A 16086-nucleotide genomic window follows, 5' to 3' on the forward strand; every position below is an offset into this window, starting at 1 on the left:
AGGCAGGGCGGTGCTGTTATGGACTACATTTCCCAGCTGTGCAATGTAAATGAGGCTTTACACTGTAGCCGGTTTAGCAGTGTAGCTGGGTGCTGAAGGAGCTGTGCAATGTGCTGCAGCCTGTGCCTGCTCCCTGTGCAGCCAGACTTCCTTTGTCTGCTCTGGGAGCTCCTCCCTTCCTCCTCCTGAGGGATCAGGCTGCTGCCTCACTCTCAGATCCTCCAAGTCTCAATGAGATCTCCAAAGTGATCCACTGCAAGGGAAGAGAAGGGGAGGCTGGCACCCTCACTGCCTGCACTGTTGAGCACAGGGGGCCTGCATCCTGTTATACCCAGGGAGGGACACAGGGAAATGGCTGCTGGATCCCCTGCTCAGGTACAGAAGTCTTTGTATTATTATTATTATTACTACCCAGCAGGGTGTCTCAGTATGAAGCCCCCTATTCTAATTCCTGCAGGGTCACAGCTCAGGGTAGAGGTGCTGCCTTAGTTGCAGGAAGTCTGGATTTGTTCTTCTGTGTCACATAATGTCTCCTCTCTCTCTCTCTCTCTATCTCTATCTCTATCTCTATCTCTATCTCTATCTCTATCTCTCTCTCTCTCTCTCTCTCTCTCTCTCTCTCTCTCTCTCTCTCTCTCTCTCTCTCTCTCTCTCTCTCTCTCTCTTTCTCTCTCTCTCTCTCTCTATCTCTCTCTATCTCTCTCTATCTCTCTCTATCTCTCTGTCCTTCTGCGTCACATGAAGTCTCTCTGTCCTTCTGCGTCACATGAAGTCTCTCTGTCCTTCTGCGTCACATGAAGTCTCTCTCTGTCCTTCTGCGTCACATGAAGTCTCTCTCTGTCCTTCTGCGTCACATGAAGTCTCTCTCTGTCCTTCTGCGTCACATGATGTCTCTGTCCTTCTGCGTCACATGATGTCTCTGTCCTTCTGTGGTGCATAATGTTTCTCTGTCTTGCGTCACATGATGTCTCTCTCTGTCCTTCTGCGTCACATGATGTCTCTCTGTCCTTCTGCGTCACATGATGTCTCTGTCCTTCCGTGGTGCATAATGTTTCTCTGTCCTGCGTTACATAATCTATCTGCATCACATAATGTATCTCTCTCTGTCTTGTATCAAAACGTCTCTCTCCCTCTCTCCCTATGTTTCAAGTATGTCCTGGACACAGAGTTATGATGACAAATACATGGTTACAAATACACAGTTACATTAAGTGAACAGGGTTATACATTATGTATAAAGACATTGCATGAACAGTTGATAATATGTTATAGGTCGATAAGAATAGTTACAGACAAGATTAAAATGTGAGAGTCTCAGGTAGGTTGTTCCAGTTTTGGGGTGCACGGTAAGAGAAGGAGGCCAGATACTTTGTTGAGCCTTGGGACCGTGAACAGTCTTTTGGAGTCTGATCTCAGATGATAAGTGCTGCATGTGAAAAGGGGTGAGGAGCTTGTTCAGATAGACGGGTAGCTTGTCCAGAAAGTATTTGAAGGCAAGACAGGAAAGATTAACTTTGTGCCTAGACTCAAGTGATGGCCAATCTAGTTCTTTGAGCATTTCGCAGTGATGTGTGTTGTAGTTACATTGGAGGACAAAGCGGCATATTGCATTGTAGAGGGTGTCTAGTTTGCTAAGGTGTGTTTGGGGTGTTGTCACATACTATGTCCCCATAGTCTATAACTGGTATTAGCACCTGCTGTGCAATGCGCTTTCAGACCAGCGGGTGTGGGGAGGATTTGTCATATAAAGTACACCTAGTTTGGCATAGATTTTGTATGTCAGGGTATCAAGGTGCAATCCAAATATTAAATGGGAGTCCCAGATGCCAAGATATATATGCCCAAGCCATATGCCCAGATATTTGAAAGTAGTGACTGGGGCTAGGATGGTATTAGAGTTGGTTCTGATCTGAAGCTCTGTCATTGGTATCTTTAGAAGTTTAGCCTTGCTCCCAAATACCATTGTTACAGTCTTGTCAGTGTTTAAAAACAGCTTGTTTTGTGAAATCCAGTTTTCGAGTCTCAAAAAATCAGATTGAACTACGTGTTCAAGGTCAGAGAGGCTAGGGCTGTGTGCATATAAGAATGTGTCATCCACATACATGTGAATTGAAGCTCCCTTACAAGCTGTAGGAAGTGCAATGTTGCTGACTGCAAGACAGGATACGAACCAGCAGGGCAGAGGTAGGGAGTAGTACACCGACCTTGGCCTGGGATCGAGGCCTGGAATGCAGGGGTGTAAGGGTTCCGGTCCTGGGTTTGGCTGGAACTCACCCTTACATGGTTATAGAGGTTCCAGGCAAATCTCTCCCTGAACTGAGCAATTGGGATCAGCTGTTTGTGAACTGACTCCACTTTGCCTTGATGCTGCTTTCTGCGCAGCTCTGCCTCTATAGGCTGTCCGTGCTATTTAGAGTCAGCCCTTGCACCAGGAAGGGGCTGAGCATAATTCTTGAATTCCTTGAAGACTTTCTTTTGTAACCTGTGCTTTTCACAAGCACCTCTGCTTGGCCTGTCTTAGGCCTTCCGGTGCTGAAGCTTCCTGTTTCCTGAAGCCTCCTCCTTCCAGATGCCGTTCCTGTGCTGAAGCCCCTGTGCTCAAACTTCTCTGTTTCCTGAAGACTCCTGCTTCCAGAAGCTCCTATGCTGAAGCTCCTCCTATGCCGAAGCCTCCCTGTTTCCTGTTCCAGAGGCCTTTCCCATGCTGAAGCGTCTGCGCTGGATCACCTGCACAGTAGCTGCTCTGTTCCGGAGGCCTTCACTTGTGCTGAACCTCATTCGCCGAAGCTGACGGAGAGTGGACTTCAGGGCCCCCTCGTTTCAATCGGTCTCCGCTGCCAGGGTCCTAAACTCAATTGGATATTGTCCCATGATGCGGGAGCCTTGTTTAATCTGCAGGAGTGCAGATTCGGCAGAAGCCGCGCGACCGGGAGAATCGAAGGTCTGCATGAAGGCGCCGGAGTCATCCAACAGGGCGGAGCCTTTTTCTCCTGGAATTTTCTCCTGGAATATATTGTTGATGACCTTCCAGAAGTTAGCTGGGTTTGATGTATTCTGGTGGAGATTGTCAGAGTAATATTGTGCTTTTGCATGTCTTGTTTGCATTGTGCATATATTCCGCAGGCATCTGTAGTGATTTAAGATCCTTGGTAGTGCCAGTTACATTGTGTCTTTTCCACAAGGCATCCCTGAAATGGTAGAGTGCTATAAGGTCAGGTGTAACCCATGGAAAGTGGGCCCTCCGTACTCTTATTCTGCGTAGTGGAGCATGGGTATCACAGAGTTTTAAGAACTCCTGAAATAGTCGAACGCAGAATCGGGGTCCGGTATTAAGTTGATTCTGTACCAACAGCAGTTGATAAAATCAGCCAGAAACTGCTGTGTGTTAAAGTTTCTAAATGTTCTAGTGATAATTTTTCTGTCCTTCTGTATCACATGATGTCTCTGTCTCTCTGTCCTTATGCATCACATGATGTCTCTGTCCTGTTGCTATCTCTTGTGTTATTACAGCCCCTGTCCACTCTTCACCCCTTTCCATTCTTGTATTTTATCATTATTTTCCTTGTCCGTTTTCTCTGCATTTCTCACCCACGTCTGTCACTTTCACCCATCTGTCATTCTGTTTGCGTCCCTTACAGCTCTCCTCTCTGGTCCTCCTCTTTCTCTCCTGTCTCTGTCCCTATGCCCTTTTCTAACAGCACCTCTCTGTGACTTAACACGTGAAGTTTCTCTCCATTAGCTCATATTGTTGGTGCTGAATGTATGTTGTATAAGCCACACTACCTACTGATATGTATTAATGAGCAAAAGTGAAGAACATGAATTGACAATGTGCAAAAAAAACGCAAATCACATAAATGAACTGGAGGGGGGAGGGATGGTGAGGGAAGGGGGTAATGTGATATCACTAAAAAGTGAGGGATAATATAAAGAAATCCCTAACAGGGAAGGAAGTGGGTGCGGTGAGAAGCGGAGGTCTATGATATCACATTTCCCCCTTCCCTCCCCCTCCTGTTCATTTTATGTGATTTGCGTTTTTTTGCACATTGTCAATTCATGTTCTTCACTTTTGCTCATTAATACATATCAGCATTTAAAGTATCATTGATTCTTTTATATTTATTTGGAGTGCGGGGAACACTTTGTGTGTTCTATATTGTAGGTGCTATTTAATTGGAGTATACAGTATATATGCCTCTTCGCTCTCCTGCCTCTATCCTTGTGTCTTCTCTGTTCTGTTCTGTCCAACACACTCCTTTGTCTGTTCCCTCTACTCTATATAAATGCCTCGTCTCTGTCGCTTAAGCTTCTTCTGTTCTCTCTATCAATGACCCTGTATCTGTCCCCAAGCCATGTCTGTCCTATCAATGCCACCTGTATCTGTCCCCAAGCTCTGTCTGTACTATCAATGCCCCCTGTATCTGTCCCCAAGCTCTGTCTGTACTATCAATGTCCCCTGTATCTGTCCCCAAGCCATGTCTGTCCTATGAATGTCTAGTACCCATGGCTAGTGGGTCCTGTCATTTGTTTTAATGCCCCAACAAAGGCAAGCAGATATCGCTGGAGTACTTCTGAAAAGAAAGGTAAGAATAATAGTAGAAAGCATGGCCAATCCTGCATAGCAAAAGATATAGGCCCATATTTACTAAGAAGTCTTCTGCATGAGACGGCTTCCAGTGCTGGGTGACACAATGCAGACCATTGACTTGAATAGGCTGCAAGGGACCTTCCAACTCTTTGAAAAAGCGCCTTGCAGACGTGACACGCGTATGCGAGGTTCATGAAGATTGCCGTTTTGTCCAAATAAAGCCTTTCTGCTTTGACTTACCTGAGTGCTGTTCATTTTGGATTCTGCCGTCCAGTGGCTGCTCCGGATATTCCTTTCTTTGTTTCTTATCTTCCAGCGCCGAGCTGTTTGTTATGGCTGAAGACCGCTTAGTTAAAATGGCTCAAAGTGTGTTAAAACGCTCCCAATATACAGTAGCGAAGAGTATCACTGCATACTCGCAGCCACATAGAATGGGTACTCAACCAGAGAAACGGGTAGGGTCTCCTGAAAGGTATGAGTGCAGATCTCACAGTCCTTGATATCCCTTCCATCAGCAGGGAAGACCTGACACAATGAGGTGAACCAGTTATACAAACAGAACACATTAAACATTGGGGAAAGGAACCCCTTCTTAACACCGCTTATTATCTGATGCACGGGGGGAGAAAGGGAATGTGAAGACGTGGCCCAGAAAATTGGGTAGGCAGACGGGCTGGGCCACATGGTCCTTATCTGTAGACTGTTATCATGCTTTTAGCACTGGGCTTCCTGTTCTCCATTCATCCCCCTCTTTCCGCTCCCAGGTCCCTCCGACGTTTGATGACGTAGCTGTCTATTTCTCGCAGAGTGAGTGGAAGAGTCTCAGCGTCTCTCAGAAGGAGCTGTACAAGAGCGTCATGCTGGACAACTATGAGTGTTTGGTTTCGTTAGGTAAAGGCCCCTCTCCTATCCTTTCCCCTCTGTAATGACCGTGTGTTTCTAACTCTGTGTGATGGGATCTGCTCAGTGTTCTTCCTTCAGCTCCAGAAGAGTCTGCAAAGCATTGTGATGGGAATATGTGTTAACCCCTTTGCTACCAGAAATGTCAGCCACATACTACTCTGCACTAGCAGCAAATAGGTTAAAGGAGCAGTGACATATTTAATTGCTTGAATGTAGGTGACTTTTTTTTTTTTAAAGTAACACAAATTGTGCACTTATAAGTAGGCCTATCTGTAAAAAATGTAATACACGTAACTTTTCCAAGGTGTTTTCTTTTATGATTACGGTTTGTGCATGTCCTGGGCACAAAATGCGGATATAGAATTATGTATGATTCCCTGGTGCCAAAGAGCTTACAATCTAATTTTTATAAGATAACGTGACTTGCACAAGGAGTGGTCACTGGGATGGGAACCAGGTTTGCCCACTTTGAGGGCAGCGTTCTTACCTCTAAGCTAGTCCTTCTGACCGGTACTTGGCATTGCTGCTTCTTATGTCCATATCACTTGAATGGCCACATTAATATGTAATACGGTATGCTAGTGTAATCTTGGCTTATTGTGGATGTGCTAGAACACTGAACATTTCCATGGTATGATGTGTGGATTTGTGTGTCTCTGCTCTTCTGTGCTCTGTGACTGTCCCCTCCTTCTCACCCCCTCCACCCCCCATCTCAATGAGTCTGTGCATCTCTCTCCCCTCACAGGTTATCTCATAATAAAGCCTGAAATCATAGCCAGGATTGAAGGCGGAGAAGAGCCCCTGTCTGGGAATGGCTGTTATCCTGAAGAGGAGGAGGATGAAAGCTTTTTAAGCACAGGTGAGTAGTATTTCAGTGCTGCTTAATCCCTACGCACCCAGTGTCCAATTGTTACACTGTGCTCACCCCAAACAAGACGAGACCCCTGTACTGAGATGCGAGTATGAACACACCAGCCACAGACACGGGGATCACGTCCCGAGTGTAGATTAGTCGTGCTAAACGGGTCTGGGGTAGAGAGGTCATGGTAGTCGTTAATACTTGCCAAGGTCGAATTTGGAGAGAGCAGGATGATCTAGGTGCAATGCCGGGGTTGGGAGTATGGAGAGCAGTATGGTCAAGGTGCAATGCCGTGGCCGGGAGTATGGAGAGCAGGATGGTCGAGGTGCAATGCCGTGGCCGGGAGTATGGGAGCAGGATGGTCGAGGTACAATGCCGTGGCCGGGAGTATGGAGAGCAGGGTGGTCGAGGTACAATGCTGGGGTCGGGAGTATGGAGAGCAGTATGGCCGAGGTGCAATGCCGTGGCCGGGAGTATGGAGAGCAGGATGGTCGAAGTACAATGCCGTGGCCGGGAGTATGGAGAGCAGGATGGTCGAGGTACAATGCCGTGGCAGGGAGTATGGAGAGCAGGATGGTCGAGGTACAATGCTGCGGTCGGGAGTATGGAGATTGCAGGATGGTCGATGTACAATGCCGTGGTCGGGAGTATGGAGAGCAGGATGGTCGAGGTACAATGCTGGGGTCGGGAGTATGGAGATTGCAGGATGGTCGAAGTACAATGCCGTGGTCGGGAGTATGGAGAGCAGGATGGTCGATGTACAATGCTGGGGTCGGGAGCATGGAGATTGCAGGATGGTCGAGATACAATGCCGTGGTCGGGAGTATGGAGAGCAGGATGGTCGATGTACAATGCTGGGGTCGGGAGTATGGAGATTGCAGGATGGTCGAGGTGCAATGCCGTGGTCTGGGTTGGAGAGGAGCGGAGGGTCAGAGGTAATAATAATAAATAATAATAATAGCATGTTTTTGTATAGCGCTGCTAGTTATACGTAGCGCTTTACAGAGACATTTTTGCAGGCACAGGTCCCTGCCCCGTGGAGCTTACAATCTACGTTTTTTGGTGCCTGAGGCACAGGGAGATAAAGTAATATAATTAACAAAAAAACACCAAACACAGCGCTTGACCTATAGCTTGCTTAGTGCTCAAATGTGAAAACACAATTTCTAAATAATGTGAACATATAATATACAAATGTGAATGTGCCAAAACATGACAAAGCAGCCTAAGGTTTCCTACAATGTTGGTTATCTCGTCAACCTGCACATATACAAAATAAAAAATAGAAAGGATACCTGGCGCTTAAAAAACAAAAGTGTCCATAGAGTGCAGTTCTTGAAAAGTCCAAATAATATCCCAACCAAAGAACCAGATTGCTGTTAATTCCGAATGTTCCCCCTATAAAGGGTTAAAAACAAAAAACACACAAATTGCGCAGTATGTCTGGACGAGTAAAAAAGAGACAATGTGAACACAGTGCACCTACTTACAAGATTTCTCTTGTTTCTTTCAATTGAGAGGATCTGTGCTTTAACCTCTTCTTCCCTGCTGTAGTCACGAATCCCACGTGGATTTTCTCAATCTTCTTCCTCTTTATTCTCTCCTAAAATAGATGGTGGATGGTATAGAGGGAGAGAGAGAGAATACAGCAGGATAGTGTAGATGGTACAAAACAATTTTATTAAAACCGTAAAAAACAGCCAAATGTGCACTCACATGTGGATGTACTACAAACTCAGTACTAGGATGCCGTCCGCAACTTTGTTCAGAAGTCCCTTCAGCCACAACTCAGACAGGGTAATGAAGTCTCCTCTCAGCAGTGTCTCATTGCTTTCAGCTCCCCCCACAGTTCGTGGTAAACTTCTGCGCTTGTTCCGCTGACACCTCCTGCGCGTCCTCTGTGTGACTGGGAACTTCCTCTACTGACGGCACCTCTAAGCTCCTCCCCCCTAACGCGTTTCGTGACGTGGGGACGCGGTGCGCAAAGTGGGGGGCTCGACCTCCAGGGGGGGTGCGAGATTACCGGCGGGGGGCACGAGGTTTACAGAGGCCCGCGCGCTTCCCGAAGGCCCTTAAATTAAGTGCCGGGAGAGCTGCAGGGCCTCTGTAAACCTCACTTGCAGTGATTCTGCCGGCACCTGGAGACGCGTCGCCATGGCAACGCGGCGTCAAATTACGCCGCGGGGTCATGTGACGTCACGTCCAGACGCCGGTAATCAAGGTAAGGAGGAGGAGGGAGGGGGAGGACATCCGGCAGGGGGCGCAGGGAAAAAAGTTTGCGCCCCCCTGCTCTTGAGTGATATTACAATTGACCAGCATCCACTAACAACAAACCCACGCGTTTCAGATTTACGGTATAGATATATATCTCATACAGTTAACATACTATTTCTGTTGTGGAAGATGTTACTCTATAGCTAGGACTTGAAGTGAGTCCTCTGCATATAGCGATCAGACACACTTAGTAGCACAGTACAGCTATACGCTATTTTTGGAGGTTTTAATAGAATTGTTTTCTAATATAAAAAAAAAATGTGGTTATTTTACATTTAGTGGAGGCGTGTGTGTGTCACATGGGATCTATCTCTCCCTATACAACGTTTTCACCTCGCCTTAGAATATAGCCAAACAATTTGAGACTTTCTATAAGAACCTTTATTCCCCAAAAAGTATTTCTTCCCAACATAAAGAGGAATTTGGGATAAAGATCTACCCCAAAAAATTTCAGATCAAGCACGAGTAGATTTGAACAATCCAATCCAGGAAACTGAGGTTCGGAAGGCTATCAATACCTTAAAATGTTTAAAAGCTCCAGGACCAGACGGTTTTGCAGCTGAATTCTATAAGACATTGGGTGAGAGTCTGCCTTGGGCAAGAGACCCCTTAACGAGACTATTTAACTATTTATTAAATGGTGACGAATGCCCTAGTAGCTTTACGCAGGCAGATATCAAAGTAATTCACAAGGCGGGCTGGAGCCCAGATGACGTGGCCTCATATAAACCAATTTCACTACTATTGATTATAAATTATATGCAAAGGTCCTAGCTGAAAGATTCAAGATCCATTTACCATCTATAATATCCCCAGATCAAACAGGGTTCACATGGGGCAGAAACCCTACTTCAAATATTAGAAAAGTGCTTGCTGCGATCCAACAGGTACAAAATACCATGTCTGCAATGTCCCCATGCCTTCTCAGTCTGGATGTTGAGAAGGCTTTTGATATGGTAGTGTGGGATCATTTATATACTGCTTTACAGAAATTTGGGAATTTACACTAACCCTAGAACTAGGGTTTTTGCGGGTAACTTCCCTTCACAAATATTCGATTTAAAGAGAGTGACTAGACAAGGTTGCCCACTATCTCCTCTACTATTTGCCATCGCACTGGAACCCTTGGCTATCTATTTGAGGAATGGTCAAGAATTTGAAGGGATAAGTATAGGGAAAACAGAGATTAAAATTGCCATGTACGTGGACAACACTTTATTGTTTATTAACAGACCCGAAGTTGCATTTCCTGTTATTCTGGAGACTTTAGATATTTATTTTGCAGCCTGAGAATGAAAAAATATTACAAAATCAGAAGCCCTGAACATAGGATTAAACAAAATATCGGCATGGCAAGAAAAATGCCCTTTTATAATAGCAACTAGCAGTATAAAATACCTGGGAATCTTGATACCGTCAAATCTAAAAAAATTGTACGATATAAATGTTAGTGTTGGTATAGCCAAATTATGCAAAAATCTAATAACACGACTGCTAAGCATGCTTGGGTGAATAGGACTCTTAAAAATTACAGGTATTCCAAGAATGTTCTATTTATTTTTGATGTTACCACTATTACTAAGGAAAAGAGACTCACAACGACTAAATAGAGAGATGTCAAACTTTATTTGGGGAGGCAAGAAGCATAGAATCAGTCTGGCAAAACTGAAATTGCATAAAGATACAGGAGGTTGTTCCCTCCCAGACCTCGAAAAGTTTAATTATCTTGTATGCCTTTCCATGTATATGATGTAAACATATCCCTTCTTTATATGATGTCTTGTTTCAATGTATATGTCAATCTACAATAAAGGATCATATAAAAAAAAAAAAAGCACATAGTAGCAGGGTTGGATCTGTGTGTGCGCTATACAAGACATTGAGATAGATACGTGAAACTGGGTTTTTGCACTATTGTAACAGGGTAATTATACATCGGGCTTCTCAGGTCCAGGTTTCCACCCTGAGAGTTTTTCAGCTTAATTTTGGCGCCTGAGACACCTACAGTACGGTAACTTATGTCATCATATAATACAGCATATTCATTCTCAGACAACAGGGAACGCCCCAAAGTCAGTGATACGTAACTAATAGGATTTTATCTTTAATTTGACAGGTGAGTATCGGAAGATAAAAGTAGAAGTGGAAGAAGCAGCAGAGGATTGCAAACCAGATGTGACTCCATCAGAGAAGAATGATGAAGGGATGGATTTCAGCAACTCCCTGATAGTGAAGACTGAAAATATGGAGCAGGTGGAAGCATCCATGGAACCTGAGGCTGTTTCAGAGCCGAGACAGATCTCGGGGGACAAACCTCTTATCTGTGATATGGTGAATCACCAGCGAACACACACAGGGGAGAAGCCATATCAGTGCCCCTCGTGCGATAAAAGATTTACAGAAAGTTCTGCCTTAATCAAACACAAGAGGACGCACAGCACTGACCAGCCATACAGATGCTCAGAGTGCAGTAGAAGCTTCATCCAGAATTCTGACCTCCTTAACCATATGAGGACACACACAGAAAGTGGAAACTTCCAGTGTCCTGACCCAGAAAAATCCGTGAGTAGTAGCTCTGACCCTCTCAGCTCACAAAAGGAGATGATCCGAGTTGCAGAAACTCCCTATACTTGTGCAGAGTGTGGAAAGGCCTTTAGTCAGTTGGCTTCTTTCATAAAACACCAAAAAGCTCACTCAGGACAGAGGCCTCACCAGTGCGCACTTTGTGACAAAAACTTCACTCAGCCTTCCGATTTAGTGAAGCATTTGAGGACCCACACAGGAGAGAGGCCTTATCAGTGTGCAGCGTGCGAAAAGGGCTTCATTCAGAAAACTGCCCTTGTTGTACACCAGAGGATCCATACAGGGGAGCGTCCTTTCCAGTGCTTCCATTGTGAGAAAAAATATGCACGAAGGTATACTTTGACCAATCACCAGATGACTCACACTGGGGAAAAGCCATATAAATGCGGTGACTGTGGGAAACGCTTTACTTGGAGATCAACTTTAATATTACACCAGATGATACACACAGGCGAGCGTCCCTATAAATGCTCACAATGTGACAGAGGGTTTATTCGGAACCGAAACCTGGTGAGGCATCAGAGAGCGCACACAAGATGGAAGAACTTGGATTCTAACCCTCTTGGTAATTGTCCCCCTTTGTCTCTGGCCCCCTGTTTGTAGCTCCACCCCCATTTTCTCGAGCTGCAGGAGGAAGGGACCGGGGAGAGGAGGTTGGGGGCTGAAGTTGAAGTCCCTGCGGTAGAATGCGGGCCACCTGTTTACCCACCAGTGCATTAAATGAACTAATGGAGTGACCCTTCTGATTGACCAGCTTTGTCAGCCAATCAATTAAAGCCAGAGAAATAGACTAGTTTAACCAACTGTATACGACTTGTAGTATAATTAAGAATTTGAATAACAAGTTTTGTTGTGTTAATTACTACTTTCCACTGTCTGCGCTGGATTATTAACGGGTCACATGCATAGGTTGTATGTCACATGCATAGGTTGTATGATATAGATAGAGATATAGAGATTTTTTTATTTTTTTTAAACTAGTAGTAGTATTCATACAATTGGTACCAACTAGTGGAGTGGCTTGGAGCACCTAGCCAACTTTGGGCGATGCTACTGCTTGACTGATGTCTCTTCTGAGCTGAAGGAGTCTGACCTGTGGTGGCAGCAGCACCAGATTCATCTGATCTGAGTCTGACCACATTGAGTGACTGACCTGTGTGTCCCTGGGCTGGGACCTGGCCTGGGCTCTACTGTACTGTCTATTATATTATAGCAGTATGTTAATAACAACAACACATTCAGTTCCAGGGGGGTTAAACTTATATATTATTTTGTTTCATCACCCACCAGTGTGCTACACAGTGCCACCACCAGCAGCAACTGCACACCCAGGGACACTGTGCCAGGCAGTGCCACCACCAGCAACCGCACACCCGGGGACACTGTGCCAGCCAGTGTCACCACCAACAGCAACTACACACACAGGGACACTGCGAGAATGACATATATTATTCACCTCTTTCTAAATATATATTATTACTAGGATAATTAGTGAGAGATTGGAGACCTTTCCTCTGTGTGTATATATATATATACAGCTCAATCCTGCTATAATGCGGATCCGCTTATAACACGGTGTGAGCGTGGCTCCCATTTTTTAAAAGCTAAGCTTTTTTTTTTCAAAGCTTTATTGCTAACGGAAACGGACACACACAGACAGGATTTCGCTCACACCTCATTATGCAAAACTACCGCTTATGCATTCACTCTGGCACTTCCTTCTAATCTGCCCACATAGCACCTTTTGTATTAGATACAGCATCCTTCTGAGGCTGCAGTTTACAATCACTAACCATATGCAGCCTTCTTTGTGTTACTGCTAGGAGTTACAGGCCCAAATATTCTACATGGGGCTCATTTAATATTTCCCCTTTGTGCTTGAACCACATGCAGTTTGAAAACACAACAGCTCATAGCTGTAACATAGCACCAGATACGAATATCATGTGTTACAGAAACCACTCAAACCAACATAAAACTGGAAACGAGTCCCAGATGTTCCTAGTATATGTAAAGAGAGAATATATAATCTTCTCACCTGTATTTGTAAGATGCATTTGGATGGTTTCATTTGGCCCCCTCTTCCACTGCGTGGGGGTGCCGCCAGGTTCCCTGATTGCGACGGCCATTTTTTGTTTTTCTCTCTACTATTCAATGCTTTATTGCTACCAACACACGGAGACAGACACACGGAGACAGACACACACACACACGCGCGATGGCTGACCTGTGGTGTCGGATCTCCAGCACCCTGCTCTGGGTAAGTCCTGTGTGGGGGTGTCGCCGAGTCCCCTGATCGCGGCGGCCATTTAAATTTTTTTTTTTATTGCAATACCAATTATAACAGGGTTCAGCTGTACCAGTTTACTAGTTATTAGTATTACTGTTACTACTAATAAATACCACAGTCCAGTGTCAACACACCACCCCACTGATTATACAATTACTAGTATAACTAACTGTATGCCACTAGCAGTAGTATCATTAATAAGAATTTGACTAACAAGTTGTGTTAAAATAATTATTACTTTACACCGTCTGCATTAGATATCTGACTTGTCACGTGCATATGATTTTTTTTTTACGAACACTATTAGTAGTATACTTCAATTGGTAAGTAACTAATGGAGTGGCTTGTGGCTGAGTGGTGGGTTGCTCGGTGGGGGAGAGAACTGTACTTCCCCCCCCCCCCCCCCACTCTTCCCCCACGCCTAGACAATGAACCACCTGGTTTTTTTTGTGTAAATTCTTTATTTCTCCGCTTTTACATTAATCAACAGTTACATAGAGTGGTAACATCCATGAAAAATTAAAGCATATAGTGGATGTTGAGAACACTATTACATACATAAAAACTTAAAAGAGAATTAGTGGGTAAATAATATTAATAAAGAATACACAATATAAAAGCTCCGAGAAAACAGCAGGGGAAGCCCTGAAGTCAGAGATAAGCAACTGATAGGATTTTATCTTTAATTTGACAGGTGAGAATCGGAAGAAGGTAGAAGTGGAAGAAGCAGCAGAGGATTGCAAACCAGATGTAACTCCATCAGAGAAGAATGAAGAAGGGACGGATTTGAATAGCTCCCTTGTAGTGAAGACTAAAAATATCGAGCAGGTGGAAGGAGCCATGGAACATGAGGCTGGTTCAGAGCAGAGACAGATCTCGGGGGGACAACGACATATCTGCAGCCACTGTGAGAAAAGCTTTAGTTGCTATGCTTCTGTGGTGAGACACCAAAAGTTGCATAAGGTGCAAAAGCCTCATCAGTGTACTCACTGTGAGAAGACCTTTATGAAGAGGGCAGATCTGAAGAACCACCAGAGAACCCACACTGGAGAGCAGCTGTATCAATGCATAGACTGCGAGAAAAACTTCAGAAAACCTTCAACTCTCATCATCCACCAGAGGATGCACACAGGCGAGAGGCCGTATAAGTGCTTGGACTGTCCAAAAAGCTTCAATGATAGGTCAGTACTGAATAAGCATCGCAAGACACACACAGGCGAGAGGCCTTATCACTGCTCCATGTGTGAGAAAAGCTTTATCGAGAACTCTGATCTGGCGAAACACCTGCAGACACACACAGTGGAGAAGCCATTCCAGTGCCCCTCGTGCGATAAAAAGTTTGTAAAAAGCTCCACCTTAATCAGACACAAGAGGATGCACAACACTGACCGGCCATACAGATGCTCAGAGTGCAGTAAAAGATTTATCCAATATTCTGGCCTCATTAACCATATGAAGACACACAAGGAGATGGAAACTTCCAGCGTGCTGACCCAGAAAAATTTGTGAGTAGTAGCTCTGACACTCAGCTCACACAAAAGTAGATGATCCGAGTTGCAGAAACACTCTATACTTGTGCCGAGCGTGGAAAGGCTTTTAAATCAGTGGACTCTTTTTTTTTTTTTACAGTCTCAGTCACGTTTATTAAAGATCGTGTGGTGTAACGAGAGTGATACAAGTTATACAGGGGGACAGTTATCCTGGGGACACAACCAGGCCGGGGGACGACACGCAGGCTGGGGGGGGGGGGGGCAAGATCAGTGGACTCTTTTAATAAAACACCAACAAACCTGCTCAGGACCGATGTCTCGCCAGTGCACACATTGCAGCAAACACTTCACTCAGAACTCCGATTTAGTGAAGCATTTGAGGACCCACACAGGAGAGAGACCTTATCAGTGTGCAGCGTGCGAAAAGGGCTTCATTCAGAAATCTGACCTTGTTATACACCAGAGCAGGGGTGTACAAACTGGGAGAACGTAAGATTTCGTTGGGGGGGGGGGGGGGCATTGTGAGGCAGGCGGGGGGAGGAGCATACGCCAGAGGTCCGACCCGGAAGTCTTTCTTCCGGTGTCTATGCTGCTACAGCGCGCTCCTCCCTGGCCATCCTGCTCTGCCTCAGGGCAACTTATTCCTCCGCCGGCTGCTCCTCTGCTTCACTCTGGTGGCGCACCACTGCCACGTACCCTCATCTCCCCCCGCCTGCCTCTATCACCACCCTGGAGCTGGGGGAGGGAGCTGATGAGGGGGGATAGAGATGAGATCAGGGAGATGATAGGGGGGGGGATATTTTCAACAGTAGGGGAGCCAGACAGGTGCCATAAAAATGAAGAAAAATAACATAGCGCAAATGTGATAATAAAGCGTGGACGTCCAACCCGGGAAAAGGGAAGTGACGTCGATCGAGGCCGCGGACGCAGGGAGCAGCTGCAGTGAGGTCGCGACAAACTACAGACTGTGATGCCCTGTTTATCCAAATGCCCGATTTATGCTGACACTATGTAAGCCTCCATTTTATTTCTGTGCTGATAAATCTGTTTATAGTCTGCACTATTGGTTCTTTTCTTCTGTTTGAGCTCCTGAAGGTTC

At 45.3% G+C, this 16086-nt stretch overlaps 1 protein-coding gene across 2 annotated transcripts in view; it reads left to right on the forward strand.

Moving 5' to 3' along the window:
• Positions 1 to 15487, forward strand: part of LOC142487977 (uncharacterized) — a 44420-nt gene extending 28933 nt beyond the window's left edge. Inside the window, exons 1-5 of one of the 2 annotated variants that reach the window (XM_075588220.1) lie at positions 44 to 375; positions 5353 to 5479; positions 6237 to 6350; positions 10741 to 11772; positions 14192 to 15487. In XM_075588220.1, coding sequence (XP_075444335.1) covers positions 352 to 375; positions 5353 to 5479; positions 6237 to 6350; positions 10741 to 11772; positions 14192 to 15006 — 2112 coding nt within the window. In that variant the 5' untranslated portion in view covers positions 44 to 351 and the 3' untranslated portion in view covers positions 15007 to 15487. Of the gene's footprint in view, positions 1 to 43; positions 376 to 5352; positions 5480 to 6236; positions 6351 to 10740; positions 11773 to 14191 lie in introns of those variants that run through there. The other variant, XM_075588222.1, reaches the window with a different exon arrangement.
• The last annotated feature ends 599 nt before the right edge of the window (positions 15488 to 16086 follow it).

This window comes from Ascaphus truei, chromosome 2 (genome assembly GCF_040206685.1).
Source record: "Ascaphus truei isolate aAscTru1 chromosome 2, aAscTru1.hap1, whole genome shotgun sequence".
Classification (NCBI taxonomy): domain Eukaryota; kingdom Metazoa; phylum Chordata; class Amphibia; order Anura; family Ascaphidae; genus Ascaphus; species Ascaphus truei.